An 18,830-nucleotide genomic window follows, 5' to 3' on the forward strand; every position below is an offset into this window, starting at 1 on the left:
CAGTGTGGTATATTTCATTCATGTCATTTATTCACTCTCTTCCAGGATTGCGTGGAGGATGAAGCAAAATGATGGGAGTTTGAAGATAGAATAAAAAAAGCAAAAAGTGTGTGAACCTTGCATGCACTTTATCTGATGGGTTGCATGATTGAGCAAAAATTTTGAGCCTTTTGATTGTTCAGAAACAAAAGGATGGGTGTGATTCTCGAGTCCTCCAAATTTAGGAGAAGAGAGAGACTCCAGGACAAGAAGACCACTCCAGGAAGAAGAATGCGAGTGACTTAGCTTAGATTTGGCCCTTAGGACTATGAATCATTGTGCCAAGTAAGACTAAGTTATTTTAGGTGAGTCAATTATACTTTTTTGTCAAACTGAGGTTTGACATGGGCATTGCAGCATTATGGAATAGAAACTGTCATTTGAATGAAAAGGTAGTAACTTCCTCCTTGTGCCACAATGACTTGTATACCGCAATGAAGCTTATGCAATTCCTTGGGGGAAAGGTATTTACCTTGCATGTACTCTCTCCATAGGCTCAAGACAAGAGGATCCCAGTTTCACACGTAGCTTACTTTTTGGGCCCTCTGGGTTTTGAATTATTATGTCGAGTAAGGCTAGGATTTTAAAGAGCGTTATCTAGAATTTTATGTTGAAACAAGGTTTGGCATTCACAGCATACCATTGCAGTGCTCGGGTTAGAAACTGTGTCACTTGAATGAGAAAGGGTTAATTTCCTCCTTTCCCACAGTGACTTTCCATATGTTGCAGTGCAGAGTGTGCTATGTCTTGGGGGAAGGATCATTTATATACCTTGCATGAACTAACCCACTCTCTCCCTAGGCTCAAGACATTCCGGTGGCCGAAGGAATGTAGGCATTGCAAGAGGTACCATCAGACAACTGAAAGGAGAAGAAACATGTCAAGACAAAGAAGAAGGAAGGCGTCAACCTATTAAAATTTAATTGCATTATCAGGATGATGTAGAAACGTTTGATAGATTCACTAAGGTAAATTTCTCCACAAATACTGTCCTGAGCACCTTTATCTTTCTTCTGCGCAAACCAACTCCGCTTAAATATGAATAACAATCCAAAATTTGTATTACAATGAAATCAACTTTTAAGGACAACCAATCAATATTACCCACTTTCAATTAAATTTTGCATATTAATTTCATTTATAAAATAATTTCTTCTACATTCAATTCAATTTTTTAAAACGATATCCACATGAGTTTATTTTTTTGATTCATGATGCATATTCTGCCATTAAGGATTTCTTGCTTTTTTAGCCTAATTTATACTAATGCAAAATGAAGTCAACATCTTTCAGTTCTTCCAAACAAGTTTAGATACATTCATTTAATCTCACCTCTTTGCATAATCCTGATGCATCATGAACATTGTATGTAATCAGTCACCTTTCATTTTTTTATTATTGCTCATCCAAGCACTGCATTGAAAATCAGTTTCTTTAATTTTTATTCATGTTTTTTTTTCTTTCTCAATTGATAAACTAAATATTTTCTCAAAACATTTTGCAAAAGTTCTTTTTCAAAAAATCAAATCATCATTTTTTTGTGAATATGTTAAGTAGAGAATGAAAGAATGTAAATTATGTTCTTCAGAATTATTTTTAAGTATTGATAGATTATAAAGTGAATTATATTTTTAATGCCACTTCTGAAGAAATACCTCGTTGGCTAAGTAAAGAATTCTTGTTGAATCCCAATTGTATGAGTCTCCTCCATTTTATCAATTCATTAGGAAAATACTCTGCCCATTTAGATATTTGCTCTCTGGCGTCCATAGCGTATCACAGGAAGTAACTTAAAAATTTGCTGGTATAAATTTGATAAATTTTATACAGGTCCTAAATTATAGCACTAAACACATATTAGAACTACTTTCAGCTTTAGGATTTCAAGTTTTTTCTAGAAACTTTATAACCATTTTGAACATATTCCCTTGAATTCTGTTTAAATTTCATTGAAATTTTCATGCATCCCTATCGAAATGAAACATCTTTTCAACTTTTCATGCAGAGATAAGACGCGGGCTTCTTATACCACTAATGTTGAATTTTCCCATGGCTGTTTTTGCAGTGATTCCTCATACCCTATTAAATTTCAGTGCACTCACATACAGTTTTTATAAATCCGCGATGGAAATTCAATTTCTGTACCATCTTTCTCCCCTCAGCTGCAAGCCATCTTGGAGGGTGTGGGCAGAAAGGGTGGGGTGGGATGGGGTGGGATGGGGTTGGATGGGGTGGGATGGGGGATGGGGTGGGATGGGTTGGGATGGGGATGGGGTGGGTTGGGGGATGGGGTGGGATGGGGTTGGATGGGGTGGGATGGGGGATGGGGTGGCATGGGGGATGGAGTGGGATGGGGCTGGGGTGATAAGTGATAAGTATATTTAATATAATACTACTTGGAAATAGCAAAGTTTTTGATCCTTCTATTCCTGCAAGGATGACTTCGACGACCACGATAATTATACATGCTGAACATGATTAAAATATTTATTTTTATCTGTATATATATATCTCTCTAAGCATGTAAATATTTGTAATGTAATTTTGTTTAAATAAACGTTAGTGTGTAAATTTACTTTTTTCCTATTTCTACCTATTTTAAGTAGTTTGTAAGAATTGAAATGTTACAAGGGGTGGTTTTTAAGGGTTGTACATATTTAAATCGGCATCGTTCTTAAATTAGGGCATTTTGACGAAAAATATATTTTTGGTGGTAAATAATTATTTTCCTTAACCCCGAATAAGGGTTGATTTTTAAGGGTTTAAATATCATGAAGTAGGAGGAGGTTTTCACCCTCAAAAAAATGAAAATAAATTACTTGAATTCATGAGCCTCATTGCATAAAAGTTGTATTTAATACCCTCATGTATGTATTTATATTGGAGGGCCCAAGAGATGTGCGTGAGAAAAATGTGAATGTTTAAATTTTTTCCCACAAGCATAAATGAGTTTCTACTTTAAGTTTATTTTCGGAATGGTATGTATTCATTGAAATGAAAAGATAACTCGACTTCTGAGATGGATTATGAGAGATAAATAACAAGTTTAGTGACACCCAATTAAAACTTAATAGTGGTCACTAGGGTATAGATTTTATTTATTTTATCAATATCTAATTTTAAATTGAGCTTAATTTAAATTGTTATGAACAAATTCGACCAAATATTGCCAACACTAAACGTAGCGACCCTTTTTGCTTTAGAATATATTTTCAGGCTTGCGGAACGATCAAATTCAAAACTCTTTCTCTCTTTATGTCCCTCTCCTTCGTTAACAGCGAGGCGATGACGGTTTTGAGGCGACGATCACGCGAGTTCAGATTTTTTTCAAGAAGGCGCACAAGTCCACGTTATCAGGAGTTGTAAATAAGGTTTATTGTAACGACTGGAAAAAATACGCCATTTTCGAGTAGAGAAATTGAATATAGATCGTGAATTGAATATAGATTGAAATGAAGGGGGTTCGTCGTAAGAATTGTGGTGGTGCACTTTCGGGCGACTCTTAAAGGGTTAGCCACTAGTCAGCCGACAGTTATTCATCGAAGTGTGATTCGCTCCTCATATCAGTGATCGGGAAAATGTCGAAATGGGATCTGCTATACAGCAAACTCTCGATTATCCGGGCTAATGATGGGGAGGTGGTGCACGGATAATAAAAAACACGGATAATCCAAACTCCATTTTATTTCTTAAATTTTCCGTAATATGCACAAAATTATCATACGTATATTCATTTTCGCAAATAGTCCGTTAATTTAGTTTGTTTTAAGGACTCGTTGACAGCTTTCTTCACCTGAACACGGATTTTTTTTTGCTGCAATAACGTCATTTTAATCGTAATTACAGTGTTCCATGTAGCGCAGCAAATTTTCTACGCAGGTGAGCGCTTGGCTGTGAGTCATGCGCATGGCCCTTATATACTGGTTACTAATCTTCCAAAAGGTTCTCATTGAAATCGGTAGGGGGCGCTGTTGCCTCAATCTTCCGACACCAAATAGTTCCTCTTTTGAACGAGTGGCAGCGCGAGGGTGCCAATGGTTTCTAGTTGTAGGAAAATTAACATGGCGAGTATAGGCTAAACGCTGACTTGTGGTGTTTTTTTCCATTTTTTCAGTGGTAAGGAGGCCTTCTGGAGGTTTCATTTTTTGACAGTACGAAACTGAGTGTAGTGGCTAGAAATTAGTGCTATTAGCTCAGAAAAATCAGCGATGGTTCAGGAGTAGTGACTTGAAACAAATCCCGTGCCCTCGCTCGTAGTGGGATCCCGTTTACTTACCTGTGAACACCATGGCTTACGACAAGGGATCGTTTTTGTGCGTGGTTTTAAGTCAGTATATAATGCTAAGAAGAAATAAAATTCCAAACTGGGCATTATAAACTCCCATTTGTGGAAGGCGGCGGTAAGTACACTTTTTACGGCGGTAAGCACAGTTTACATGTTGCATTTTTGAATAAGTTGTTTCTTGTGCATGGTACCGAAGTTATGATAACGGTGAAGGCCCGAAGTGTCACTAATCTTAGCAATTAAGTTTAATAACAATGCAAATGTTTCAACTGCGTGTCCATATTACAGCATTTGTCGAAAATGAAACACCTATCCCGCTCAACATTTTTAGCCGACCTTATTCCAAGATGGCAGAATGTGGTGGACACGTTAATTTTAATTTTGTAAGTAATGTGTGCCGCATACTGTCCATCGCATGGCACAGTGAGTATTCGCATTTAAAGTTGATATTTTTTAAACATTTTTTTGCTCTATCGGAAGTAGAATCAAACTCTTGAAAAGTTATTTTTAAGTTTTTTTATCTGGAATGGACCTGATGTTTTGGTTTGGGTTTCTTGTTTATATACATTACTAGCTGAGAAGTCCTTTGATGTTGAGCAGCTCGGAGATGAGTTAGAGAATTTGCCTAATTCTTTGTGCATTGAAGTCGGCCGTTGTGCGTGAAAATGCTATTGTTTATTTCTCTTCGTCACAAGGTTCATAAGTTTTGTTCATGGTAGCAGAGAGGAGTACTCCTCGATCGTATCCTACTACACACCGCAAATAAGTGTATTTTTTCTCTATCTTGGCCTCTATTTTTAGCGTATATTAGTGCCTTGCAGGGTTAATAGTCTTGAAGAATTTAAATGCATTGCAATTTAAACAACCGATAAATATTCTTTTACGTTATTTTAGCTCGATCGGATAAAAACCACATTTATATGATGATTTTTGTATGACAGACACAGACAAACATTAACTTTTTATGTAGGATTCATAGATAAAGCGTAACAGGTATCTCGCAATGTCGCGCACAAGAATTTCCTTTGGTTGATTTTGCGTTTAATGTAATTAACTTCATTTTTGCTCTGCCATTTCGAAGTGTTCTACGTTCTACTATGATATGATATTTTGGGAATTACAATTAATTATAATCAATGACCGGAACCAATGACTGTTTTACTCGGGAGCTTTTAAAGACTAGATGCGTGAATTAACAAATTGAAATAGTTATTTAATAAATGCCTTGCAATAAATTTTCTGGAAATAATTGGATGTCGAGGTTTATCAATGTGATCTGCTTCTACAATTGCTGAGATTTATCGATTCGGTTCAGTGCAAATTATCTGGATAATCAAGAGAAATTGGCCATCTTTCCCTGCCAAGTCATAAATGGCCTACTAACTAGCCAGTTGCTGACAAGCCTTACACACCCTGCATGTTTCATGAACAATTTCTGTCTAACCGTGCTACTATTTGAAAATACATGAATGCATATTGATGTTGGATCTGTAAGTGGCTTTGAGAACTAATTATTCTTTATTTTTCCCCAGGATTAACTGATATATAAAACCAGTGAAGCATGAAGCTTTGTGAATGTAATTTAATGTGAAGTAATTTTGGGAGATGAAACCTAATAATACTGTCTGGAGGAGTCGAACATTTAGATACAAAGAATGATGTAAACCCTCAGATCCAAATATACTGTATGTCCTCAAGAGAAATACAGCCGCCTTCCAGCAATGTGAGTAAATTTGAAAATATGTAAATGTATATTGATGTCTGATCTGAGCTTGTTCTTTTGAACATTTGTGTCCCGATTTACTCATAGAAGTAATATGAAAATTTTGCTCTCATATTTATGAATATCACTATTATTGTTTATTAATTTAAGTAAGGTGACATGAGCCCAAGTTTTATTTTATGGATGATTTTTACAACTTCAATGTCCAACATCTGTGAGAGGTTTAGGTAGTTTAGACCATTAAGCATAACATAAAAGTTGGTATATGTACTACCAAGCTTGGGTGATCAATCACCTATTAGAGTATGTATCAACGATGTGTAAGCACACCTTACATCTCGCCATCTTTATTGTTCATCACTCTTACACCGGAACTCTCATTCCCAACTTCTGAGCATGGTGGCAAACCTTAGGACTCAACATCCCTTTTCTCCTTTAAGAGACATTCTTACCCTTACATAAACGTAAAGTCTTGAACAAAAACAAATGCAAATCCTGATACTTACTACACCAATTCACTTATAAACCAAAATAACATTCTTCATTCCAGATAAATCAAAAGTCTTTTTACAAGCTTGGCATATGTTAAATAATCAGCGCATGTTAAATACTGAGTGTTCAGTAAATAAATAATAAATAAATAAATACTAGTTATTCAGTGATCTACATTTTATAATACTGCAAAGAACTAGATTTATTACATTCTCTCATTGACCTCATCTCTCCTGGAGAGTCTCCTGTTTTCCTGTAATTGTTTCCTGCCATCACAGGATTAGGTTGCAAATTCTTTCCTCCATCTACAGTTGAGGACCTCAAATCCGGAAAGCTTGGGACCAAAGGGTTTCTGGATTTCTGGTCTTCATGGTATGTTTTGTTAATTAATTAATTTATAAATGTGTTCAGGCTCTTGTGCTTGATATTTGAGATCCCTAAGTGCCCAGGTTGTTAGTGTATGTTTACAGTGTGCTAACATCCTACTCGTCCCAGAACAAGGCTCAGAGGCCGGTGCCACGAGGTGTCTAGTCGAAACCCTATGCAGAAGAATTTTCAAACATTTTAGATTTCTGTTTTTTTTTGGGTTTCTGGATTCCGTATTTTTGGTCCTCAACTGTACTACATATATCCTCCCTTGGTGTTAGCTCATTGTAGTTCTCTTCCTTATTCCCATTCTCTTGTTCCCTCTGAAGATATGGTTTAGCATGAGAAGTATTCCTTCTATGAGGTTTCCCTTGATTATCATAAATGAACTCCGAATTTCCATTAGATTCTATAATGGTCACAGGATCTTGTCTAAAGGGAGTGGATAGTTTGTTTTCCCAAGCTTGTTTCATTAACACCACATCCCCTGGTTCCACAAGACTAGGCTTTGCAAGACAGTTTAAATGAGCATACAATTTACCATCATCTTTCAACATTAACTCCCTGTCTCTAATTATTACAGCTAATATCAGGTTCACCTGCATACATAACTGTAAATCAGGAATTTTTTTACCAAATCTTGCATCCTAAAAACAACGCTGCTGGTGGGCAACCTGTTACCAAGTGGGGAGTGACTCAATATGAGGATAGGTATATCAGAAGTTCCTCTATCCAACTTATCTTTTATGCGCCAGCAATCCTTAATCTTTTCATAATGTTCCTGTTTTGGCATTCTACCGCTCCATTTGCCCGGGGCCAATATGGTGTAGAAAAATGATGGATAATATTTAAATCTTTCAGAAACCTCTGAAATCCTGCATCTTTAAATGGTGGTCCATTATCTGATGAAATAGATTTTAGCAAACCATACCGTGCAAACAAGCCTTTAGACAAATAAGGACTGTGCAAATCTAACACTATCAACAAATTGCCACCTGATGGTTAGGGGCCAAGGAAATACAAACTTACAATGGTTGACATGGCAATTCAGATCGTACTCTTGGTTCTAGTGGGTCACTACTAGCCACTAACTGACATTCATGGCAGGATCTACACCACTGTTCAACATCTTTTTGCATACTTTTCCTCCAAACCTTGGTTCTTAAAATTTTCTTCATACTAACAACCTCCATATGACCTTTGTGAACGACGACTTGACTTACACTCCTGGAGAACTTTTGGTAATATGTACTATTCTTGCCCCTCTCATGGGCCATTCCATGAAAATAGGTAACTTTTGGAAATAAAAATATTTTTTTATATTTAACTTATTGTGTCATGATTGTCTTCTCATAAGGTTATATTATGAGTATTTACTAGGAATTTTAGTCAAATATGTTTAAATATGTAGGTAACCTAGGTTCAAAGTCATCTCTTCATCAGCTGTTCAAAAATTGCCATTTTCATAGGTTGTGTTGCCATATCAATACTTGACTAAATGCTATTTTTATGTGTCTTGGTAATTATAATATCAAAATCTAGTACAGTATAAGAGTTTCTATCACAAAATTATGTTAATTTTGCGATAGTATAATGGTAAAATACAGTGTTTGAAAGTAGATTGTTTCTTTGTCCCGTATGTAACATAAAATATATAAATTTATTTTTTCACAAAGTTTCTTGACAAACAGCTACTCAAAATACAATTTTCTAAACTGGTTTTGTGTCAAACTAAATGATTATGATGTTGTGAAAAAATAATAAAATTTAAACATACCCTAATGTTCAATTTCTTTCTGTCCTGTACGTAACGTTACGTACGGGACACTTCACAACATAATATGCAATATACATAAAAATGAATTCACTATGTCATATCATTACTAAATTTTGATAATATTTAATTCTAAAACATAAAATGAAGCGTTATTTACATTTAGGCCAGAAAAGTCTAGGCCTACAGTAATTTAAATTTAAAATTGTGCTCTGGGCATTCAGGGTTGGGGAGTTTGGCATCGGTTAATAGAAGGGCCAGGTATTAAGTTTATGTCATGAAATGACAAAGTGGCAGAGGAGTAGGTGCTGTGGTTGAAAGTATGCATTGTAGTAAACAGAAGAACAAGTAAAATTTTGGGTGCATAGAGGGCGGGTAGAAAAGGTTAGAAAAAGTAAGGTGAATGAAATGGTAAATCATGACTGTTTAATTCCTGCGTTTCATTTGATTTTGTCACCTCAATAATCTCCAGTTCTTCATGACAAAAAGTGGGGACTTAATTTCTTTTGTCTCAGTGTGTGGTAGATCTCAGATGTGAAATCACTGGGATAGTTGTTCTCGATTAGATGTTTGGTGATACTAGAATTTACAGTCGCCTTTAGCCAACACGTAATACAAGTTTCAGTGCGTGAGTGATTATAGCATATGTTATTTTTGTGACTGATTACTAGGAGGGAATCAAGGTCAGAAAATAAACAATGTGGACTACATGAAGTATTTTTATTTAAGTAAGTTTACATAAGCACCACTGAGTAATGCCTGAAACTTTGAAGATAAGAAATTTAATGCTTTTTCAGAATTTAAATGGTGGTGGAAAAACCTTAGGCAACTGCTGTTGCTAGAGTAAAGAAAATGCGAAGTAAACTAAATGCAAGTGATCATGATGGGTTCTTAAAAAGAAGTAAGAGGATAAATTAATTAAGAAAAAAGCGGAGAGAAAATTTTACCGACAAAGAAAAAGTATGAAAGGGAAAAAATGACAGTGAATAGCAGGCAAACTTAAGCTAAAAAATCAAGCTCACATCAGTTCTCCTGAATGCAATTTTAGAGAACTGACTGAATGTTAAGAGTAGTGAGGATGAAAATGATGCTCTATTCAATCTGCCAAGGATTTTGCATCAGAATCTTCAGTAGTTTGTTCAAAGACAAGTTTTATTGTATTGTTGTTCAATATTTGTTTGTTCAAGGCATATTATGCTGGAGAAGATTATATAAATGATACCATCATCAAAGTAAAGCATTGAGACAATGTTCAAGCAGCACCAGATATCCTTAGCTTTCACGTGATATGCAATACAAATGAAATTTTTTCAGGAGAGAAACATTTTAAAGATATCAACTTGAATTTAGACCTGTTTGTTGAAGTGAAGACAGAATTCAGAGGTCAGTGGGTTCTAGTGCAATATAATGGCAATTTATTTTGAGGCAAAATCACAGAAATTGTCTCACAGAAGCAACTGTAAGTTACAGTCATGGTACCTAGTGGCGCAGCGAGGGGGGGGGGTTGGGGCATAATCACCCCCCAAATCTAAATTAGTTAATTGGATTAATATTACTTATAGAAAAGTGTAAGGATTAATAAAATATCCCTCAGAAAGCTGTAAAACTCCCCATTTTGAACCATTTATCTTAAAAAATTTCTGGGGGAGGGTCCCCGTACCTCCTGCTTGCCCTGGCAGGTATTCCATACCCCCCAGATCCCCACTATTAGTCGCCTCTAAAACCTCCTCTAGCCTTAATTCCTAGCTGTACCCCTGATGGTACCCACCAGTCCCCAGAACATTATAAATGGCCAACGCTGCCCGATTGTATTGTATACAATAGAGAGACAGAGGTGGTTAAAGCTATTTCTCCTCCTATAGTGTTGAACAAAAAAAGACGATGGAAAATTTAACCGTAAAGATCTTAAATTATGAACTCTGGTATCTTTCTCCTTGTTTTTTTTTAATAATACCATGGTAACAAGATTAAAGTAGCTGTATAATTTTTTTTATACCTTAATTGTATTATAATTAAGCTAAGCAAATACAAGTTAATTGATCAAGAAAATAATGCTTATAAACATATGATCTTCTTATATTGTAATTGGCTTAACAACCTTTTCTGATAAATGTGTTTTTGACCATGTTAACTCTGCCTGCTTTCAATAACTTTTAGCCTGAAGTGTACAATGTCCCGTACGTAACACCCTTGTCCCGTACGTAACAAAAGGTGAAAAAATTGTAACTTAGTTGAAAAAAATTTGTTAATAATGTTAAGTATATGTACTTGAAGCATACTTTTTAAGCTATATGAAAAAAAATACCACAGCATTATGAAAATTCTAATTGAGCTGAAATATCATTTTTCATAACATGAGCCAAACAAGTGGTTGACTCAGCTTGTCCCGTACGTAACAGGCACTTATTTTTTCTTGCAACAGTTACAACAAAGTGCTAAAGCCAAAACTGTAGCTTGAAAAATAGCTTAGGTCTACACCTAACAATTTATAGCTGTTTCAATGAAACACAAAAAATATTAGGAGCAGAAATAATATTTTAAAGCTGTAAAAATTAGTACAAATGTCCCGTACGTAACGGTGGAATGGCCCTTATTAGCAATTAATTAATTTGACCCAATTCATGTTGGATAAGCTCATAAAATCTTAACTCTTTAGGCCAATTGTCACTATGAAGACAATTTTTTATCACTTTTTATTCACTGTCCTGCTCAGAAGCCTTTTGAATTTATTGTTAAGCCATTCGGAATTGATGCCTCTACCAAGCACATCACTATCCACAGTTCATAGTAAAGTAACCATCAAAGTTCATAAATGTGAGCGTATACACTCTGAATATACAGTAGGGCACCACAGTTATTTGAAGCCGATGTCCAAGGGTCAAATTTGTATCAAAATTTGATACAACTGACGTTCACCCTATCACACGGTCAAAATTTCATCCAACTGGCTTTTGGTCCTTTGGTTTGTACAAAACACGGTTTTGTCCAAATGGGTAGGACAGGTTCTAAATTTTCATCCAATTGGATGAAACCAACCAATCACTGGACTGGACAAAAGAGAAGCGCCAAACGCTGACACACAGGCCACATAGGTTATTTATCGTCTGCATGAGCATATTAATTAATAAATATATATAATGGACACAAAAATAAAATTTGTTGCATTCCATACAGTATGCATCAAAAACCCAACCGGTTTCTACCTTTTCAGGTCATGTTCATTATCGTTCACCTCTTGATAAGACCTGAAAAGGTCGAAACCGGTGGAGTATTTTTCATAAATACTGTATGGAATACGCGATGGAAACTCTCAACTAGGAAATCTGTAATGTGTAAATGAGTTCATGTTTAATGAGAAGGAACCTTCCTTTTAGACTCACAATACAAGGAGGGGGTGTTTTGGAAAGAATAAAAGATTTACTTTAGGTATTAAAGCACTATTAATTCATAACATTTCAATGACCATGTCCATCACTTATTAATAACATTTTCCTTGCGGGAATAAACTGCCTCACGTTTGTATCCTGGCATTTTATTCTGCCCTCAACCTTGCTTATAAGGGACATGAAAATATCCTCACTTATCGTCAATTAATATCAGTAATATACAGGAACATCAGTGAGCAACTCCTTCTCCAATATGTTAAGCACGCTTACTCCAACGCTTTCCAGCCAACGCCAAGTTCAGCATTCCTTCTGTTTTCTTTCTCTTTAATGTTCAAGAGGCCTGTTCAGATGATTTCAACTGCTAAAAAGACAGAATACTTCACTTCCACAAGCTTCCAAATTTGTATACATAAACATTGTCTTTCGTTTGTTTTTGGTCCATCGTGGGGAACCCCTGTCCCATTGCATGCAAATTTTTGCAACAAAATTTTTATTCCAAACATATTGAGGCAAATATTTGGATGCAAATTTGACTGTGGGACACCGGCTTGATTTATTTAACCGAGTTTTCTGCACATTTGCCCCAGAGGAGGGCTTACCTTAGCATTGAATTGAGATGGGGCAATGTCCTTATGGGCCATGTTCTCATCTCTAGCAAATTCCAGGTTTTTAAAATGATCACTGGCAAATCTATTATATATTGGATCATGAGATACATTTCACCTGCATCTATCCTGCTTCTCAATTCCATTCTCACAGTCTAGAGAAGGACTCATTATTGTTCATATTTCCACATGATAAACTGGTATATGAAACCAGTGAACCATGAACTTGTGAAAATAATTTGATGTGATGTAGTTTTGGGAAATGTGTTCTAATAAAACTTGCGCTTTCAGTGGGATAGTGTTTACTGCTGATGGCTCAATTTTTTTAGCTCATGCTATGAATTTTACATTTTGACTTTTAGGAATTCATGGATGACTATTTAATTATTTATAAAATCATTAAGAAATCATTACTTTAAATGCCAAATTTGTGAACTAATTTTGTTTATTGATCATTATCTAATTGTAAGCCTGAATATTTATTTTTTTCCTATTCTTATTCAGTTTATTCAATAATTTACTCTCACTCACATTACTAATATTTGTGTTATTTGTGACTTAATATGTTTTAAATGCCTTGGTCTAATTTCTTAAATTTTGGACATTTTTTATTTTAAATTTCTTATCATGGTTTTGTTATTAGCCCTTATACTTGTACTAATACTTTTTTATTATTTGTTCTATCAGCTAATATGATGTCTGTGAAACTCCTTGAAGGCTGTTCCTTAAGATGATTCATCAGTGGACTTCAATATTCAAGACCTATGGTGGCTGTTTCCTACTAGAATTCAAATGAAGAACTTACAGTCAGCTTTTATTTAATCCGTTTTCAGGAGAATAATTGATGCTTTTTATGGCTGTCTGTTTCATGACATTATAGAGAGATGTTGTTTGACGAATTGATGTGGAAATTTACTTCCTTTTGATAGAATGTATACCTGAAAATGTTTGCTTATCAATTTTTCTCGGAAATAAATGTTGGTAAGCTTCAAAAGGTGTTTTTTTTCCTGATAGAGGTAATCCTAGTGATTATTTCCAAAAGATAAGAGAGAACTTTTTACTCTCTCAGATTTTTCCCAACACTGGAGAGTAGTGCATTGAATGGTCTTGTATATTTTACAGCCGCTCTATATTTCTAATTCAATAAATGTTATAGGGTGCACTTCTAAAGAGACATTAAATAGCATAGGTTAATAATTAACTATATTTCCTTTGTGATCTGGATATTGTGTCATTAATTTAGAGTAATAAGAAATTGATTAAGTACTGTCTTTAGGCCTCTGCACATTTTTTCCAGCGACTGTGCTGTGACTGAGTACATGCCCAAGGAGGTTTCTTCGGAGGCTTCTCGTAAGGTCTTTTTCATGGCTGTTTGTATCTCTTCTATGGATGAATAATGGGTTCATTTCAGGGCTGCCTTAATCCTAACTTGCACAAAAATATCTGATGGGGTGACCTCCGGACTACAGGTGAGGCAGCATACGAATCTGGTGTTTGGCCGGGAACCAGGGTGTGGATTCGTAGCATGTTGTGGCAAGGAGCCCTTCAATAGGTGGAAGAGGGGACTTCATAGTCTCAACCTCGCCTGAATAAAGGCATATTATTATTATTGTAAAGGCTTTTAACTCCCTCAAAACTTGTGAGTAGGGCAGAACAGAGTCGCTAGAAGCCTCACAACTTATTTCGTTTCCTAAAGATATTTAGCATAAAACTTAAACTTTGCTCGACTGTTGATTCCATTTTTTTCCTTGACAAGGTCGGCCAAGGGGGGGGTTTATAATAACTTACGTCCTTCCATAGCTTAGAAAGCGATCAGATTGGTCTTGCAACAATGATTAGAGTCCATTCCTCCTACTCCAAGTAGTTTGATCCCACTCCAACCAATTGGGGTGGCACGGGTTATTCAATTGCATCACTTTCAGAATTCACCCTGTATGTTATGTAGCTGCTTGCATAACATAACCCTATATAAGCATGTGTAAGGTGAACTGATCAATCATATCCTCACCATACGTTGGCATCTGGGAGACCGGACCCTAGGCGACGAGAGAGTGATTCTTTGTTGTGTTTTGTTAAAATGACCATTGGAAGTGTTGACTCACTCTGTAAAGAAGACTAGCAGTGGCCATCATGAGATCTTATTCTATCCCCATCTGGCGTGCAATTGCACGGATATTTCAATGAAATTAGAATAGGGGCTATTTCACCATCTTGCATGTATTCGTTCTAGCACTTTATCGCTTTGCACGATGTTATTTTGACAGCGCCTTAGTAAATTCATCAGTTTGTGCAATTATGTGCACGGTGTAAAATGGCTGTTAACGGGAGAAATGCCTTTTAATGTACCTATATATGTTTTTTTCCAACTGCCGCCGCCTTCGATCAGAAAATTCCGAGAGTTAGGTAAAACCCTAATGCAGATAAATTTATTGTTACTTTGGCTTCACTAGGTCCTATTTACCCGCCGAAACTAAGGAACTAGTGATTTACAGCCCATAGCGCATTTCCATGGTGAAATTATTCAATGAATCTAATCGTTCCTCCTATAATTCGTCCACATCCGACTCTTATCACTCCATCTCGTCCCGATTTGCTTTCGAACCGCCGCCGAGACCGCAGTTAGTTCCATATTTCCCCTAGTGGTAGCGCCACTGCGCGCCAGAGTTTCTCTGGAGGGGTTTGAGGGGTGGGAGCGTCAGTCAAGGCAACAACATTGAGCCAAAGATTAGTAACCAGTATATAAGGGCCTTGGTCATGCGGTCGCTACTCCCCTCCTCTCCGCTCTCGTCACTTTCACTCCCCTCACTCCCCTCCTCACTCGCCACTCCGGTAGAGATCGCGGCGTTAATAATGTCCTCATCCGTCATATGACGGAATCCCGGTTCACTTTCGTCTCTCTCCAACCACTCGTTTAAGTTTTCTACATCAACATTTTCGAACCCTTTCATTATTTTTACTAGTTCCCCCAAGTTGGGATCACTCACATCTGATTCTGAAAATCCCTCGAAATCACCTTCGAGGTCTAGCAAAAGTTTTATCCACGAACGAACTAGTGTGATATCTTTCACCGAAAGCCAGGCCTGAGATACACCGTGAATTGCATCTAATATTGTCATTTTCTTCCAGAAGTTCATCAAATTTTCATCTTCAATGGATAGGATTCGCAGAAGACCAACGCGATAATTTCTTTTCATTGATGCAATGACGCCTTGATCCATTGGCTGTATAATTGATGTGACGTTTGGGGGCAAAAATTTAGTAATTATTAATCCGTCGTCTGACGTTAAAATTTTCTAATTCGGATGGGAAGGGGCATTGTCTAAGAGTAGCACTGCTTTCGGAGGCAATCCCTTGTCTTTTAAAAACAAACGAACTTGGGGAACAAATTTTGAGTGGAACCAATACTCAAATATCTCTCGGTCCATCCACGCTCCCTTTTGATTGTAATCAACGGGAAGCTGACTTCCTTCAGTGCCCTTAAAGGATCGAGGCCTTTTCGATTTTCCAATGACTAACAATCTAAGTTTATGGCTCCCGGAAGCATTCCCACAGCACATCACTGTCAATCGTTCTTTGGAGGATTTGTGGCCGGGTGCATGCTTCTCTTGCACGAACGCTAGCGTTTTAGACGGCAGACATTTCCAGTATAGCCCCGTCTCGTCAGCATTGTAAATTTGGCTGGAGTCATACCGTTCTTCAGTCACAAACTGCTGAAATTCTTCCCGAAACGCTACTGCAGCCTCATTGTTAGCACTCAGTCGTTCTCCTTGAATACTTATTTCACGTATGCCGTGTCTATTTTTAAATCTTGTTAGCCACCCAGATGATGCGTTGAACTCGCCTTCGAAGCCCAGTTGCTTGTAGAAAAACTTTGCTTTATCTGTGACAACTGGACCAGAAAGAGGTGTGCCTTCCGCTCTCCTCTGGGTAAACCATTGAAGCATTGCGGCGTCCAACTCCTCGTATGATGCACTTTTCATTGTCTTGCGATTTGATGGTCCTGCGCCACTGTCACAGTTCCTAGCGTATTCCATTAGCTTGGTCTTATTTTTTTAAATATCACGCACTGTTTGACATCCAATGCCATAATCTCTGGAAATCTTTATCACCGATTCCCCCTTCTCTAGTTTATTAATCACTTCCAGTTTCTGTTTTACAGTCAACACAATTTTCTTGCGTTTATCAGCCATGCTACTTCCTCCAGGTGGATGAATTGTTCACCGGACAACCTAATTAACGATGGCACATGCAACAGAGAACCACGAAGCATAAGCCGCGACTGCGGGAGACCCACAAAACTCAAGCCTTAATCGATATGTTGCTGCCGGCAGTTACTCACACGTGTCAGCAAAAAGTAATCACTAAGTTACGAAGTTTAGGACGACTTCATCCCTCCATTCTTCATCAGGCCTCAACCTACCCCTTTTACCCCTTCCACCTTTCTAAGACCATCCAACAGGCCCAAGTCACCCCAGATTATGTTTCGCGCAGGGATCATATGTTACGTAGGTGATACATTATTGGCCTCAAAATAAAATATCATATTACTTTAAGTTCCCAGAAAGGTTCACTAGCCTTGAGCAAAAGCTTCAAGTTACCTGAGGGCAATAGGAAATGTATCTTTTGAAGTCTTTCCCCTCCTCTCCAGTAGAATTCTATTCACGCAACCTGACTTCCTTGACCCCAATATATGAACCAAGCTGCCAGCATGAGTCACCCACTGTGTTCTTCGCTGACAGTAAGCAACTTTCCATAATTACGGTTTTGCCTCCATATGACTTCGATAATAGTAGCGTGCACCAAGTATAAGAAAGAATGAGTCCAAACACGACGCATTTCTGACTTTTTAAAAATTTGTCAAGCATGGCACCATAACTTTCATTTATCGATTTATCCAAGAATCACCAGTTCCTGTATTTGGCTGCACGAAAAAACCGCTAAGATGTTTTCGCTACAAATGCATCTTTATATTTTGCTTTCTTGATTTCTTATGAGCGTCATAATTATTTTCACTTCCTGCACGAGTCATTTATTCAAGGATCACCTTCCTCTCTTTAACTCGAAGGGAGGAGTCAAGAGACGAACGTTTGTATAACCTCGTAGCAGTCGTAAGAAAACGCGCTCCTTCCCCTCCAAGCCCCCTCTTCCTCCAAGCCCCCTCCTCCTCCCCCCTCTCCTCGTGCTTCCGCTGCCCAGCCTAGCCCCTTCCCTGCGGCCGGTCGTATTCTACCCCCATGTCGTCGCTTGTGACGCGTTCCGACTGTGCGTGTTCTTGTTATTCTAATTGTTCATTATATTAGTAAATCCATCCATTTCTGATGATTTCAAAACTTGCATTTGACTTTTAACGTAAGCTAGAATTCTTTCGTTCAATTAATTTTCGCAAAAACTGTAGCGAGAAGAAATTAGAGTTAAGGCTAAATAGTCGTCCCGGAACTGGACATTTTTCTCTTTAGACGAATTTATATTCACTACTCCTTACCACGGGTGACACAATGAGCACCCATTTAATGTGAAACGGCTTTAAGTTTATCCTACTAAATACGGAACTCCGGCGATTTTTTTTTAAAGATCGCGAAAAATTTCAACGAAGAGTGAAAAATCATGCACGGATAATCCGCAGCACGGATAATCCGCACCCGGATAATCGGGAGTCTGCTGTAGTTGCTAACGCTCAAAATATCAAGATGGTAAGCTCATTTTTTCGTAAGGTTAACAGTAAACCCGTTTTGGTTTGGGTGATGTTATCATAGACGTTAGTTGACACTATTAAAGCGATAGAAAGACTTGATTTGAGTTATTTAGATTAGGGTTTTTAGCAGAATTTCATGCATGCTGATTTATTTTACAGATAACCTTGATTAATGTCACTTTAATTGGTCGATCTTTTTCAGGGAGACGGAATTCCATAATCTTTCGTATATTGTTCCTTATTTTGAGTTCAATTGAATTTAATTTACAGGGATGAACTGCGTGTTTTCCTGGATCAGTCGTTTTTCCGCCAAATCCTTAACTGTGTATTGCGCCTGCAATTGCAATTCATAGTGGTGAGTATTAATTATCCAGGATTGTGAATGAGTCAGATGGCAGTAAGTTATATGCATTTTAAAGTTCATTCGGGATGTTCCGACTTGAAATAGTAAGGTAATCGCTAGATTAC

At 37.2% G+C, this 18,830-nt stretch overlaps 1 protein-coding gene and 1 long non-coding RNA gene across 3 annotated transcripts in view; one reads left to right on the forward strand and one right to left on the reverse strand.

The window, feature by feature from the left end:
- The window catches only part of LOC124167079, a 44,822-nt gene extending 40,190 nt beyond the window's left edge, over positions 1–4,632 (forward strand). Inside the window, exons 3-6 of one of the 2 annotated variants that reach the window (XR_006866605.1) lie at positions 46–344; positions 841–1,007; positions 4,154–4,439; positions 4,613–4,632. This is a non-coding gene — a long non-coding RNA (uncharacterized LOC124167079). Of the gene's footprint in view, positions 1–45; positions 345–840; positions 1,214–4,153; positions 4,440–4,612 lie in introns of those variants that run through there. The other variant, XR_006866604.1, reaches the window with a different exon arrangement.
- An 11,331-nt stretch (positions 4,633–15,963) lies between these two features.
- LOC124167097 (jerky protein homolog-like) lies at positions 15,964–16,704 on the reverse strand. The gene has a single exon (XM_046544887.1). It carries the CDS (start codon positions 16,702–16,704, stop codon positions 15,964–15,966), a length of 741 nt encoding a protein of 246 aa, XP_046400843.1.
- Positions 16,705–18,830: the final 2,126 nt, after the last annotated feature.

The sequence above is a fragment of the Ischnura elegans genome, chromosome 10 (genome assembly GCF_921293095.1).
Source record: "Ischnura elegans chromosome 10, ioIscEleg1.1, whole genome shotgun sequence".
Classification (NCBI taxonomy): Eukaryota; Metazoa; Arthropoda; class Insecta; order Odonata; family Coenagrionidae; genus Ischnura; species Ischnura elegans.

What these genes read in the sequence shown, in the direction of transcription:
- LOC124167097 (XM_046544887.1), bottom strand. Translation starts at nt 16,704, where the DNA reads ATGGAATACGCTAGGAACTGTGACAGTGGCGCAGGACCATCAAATCGC.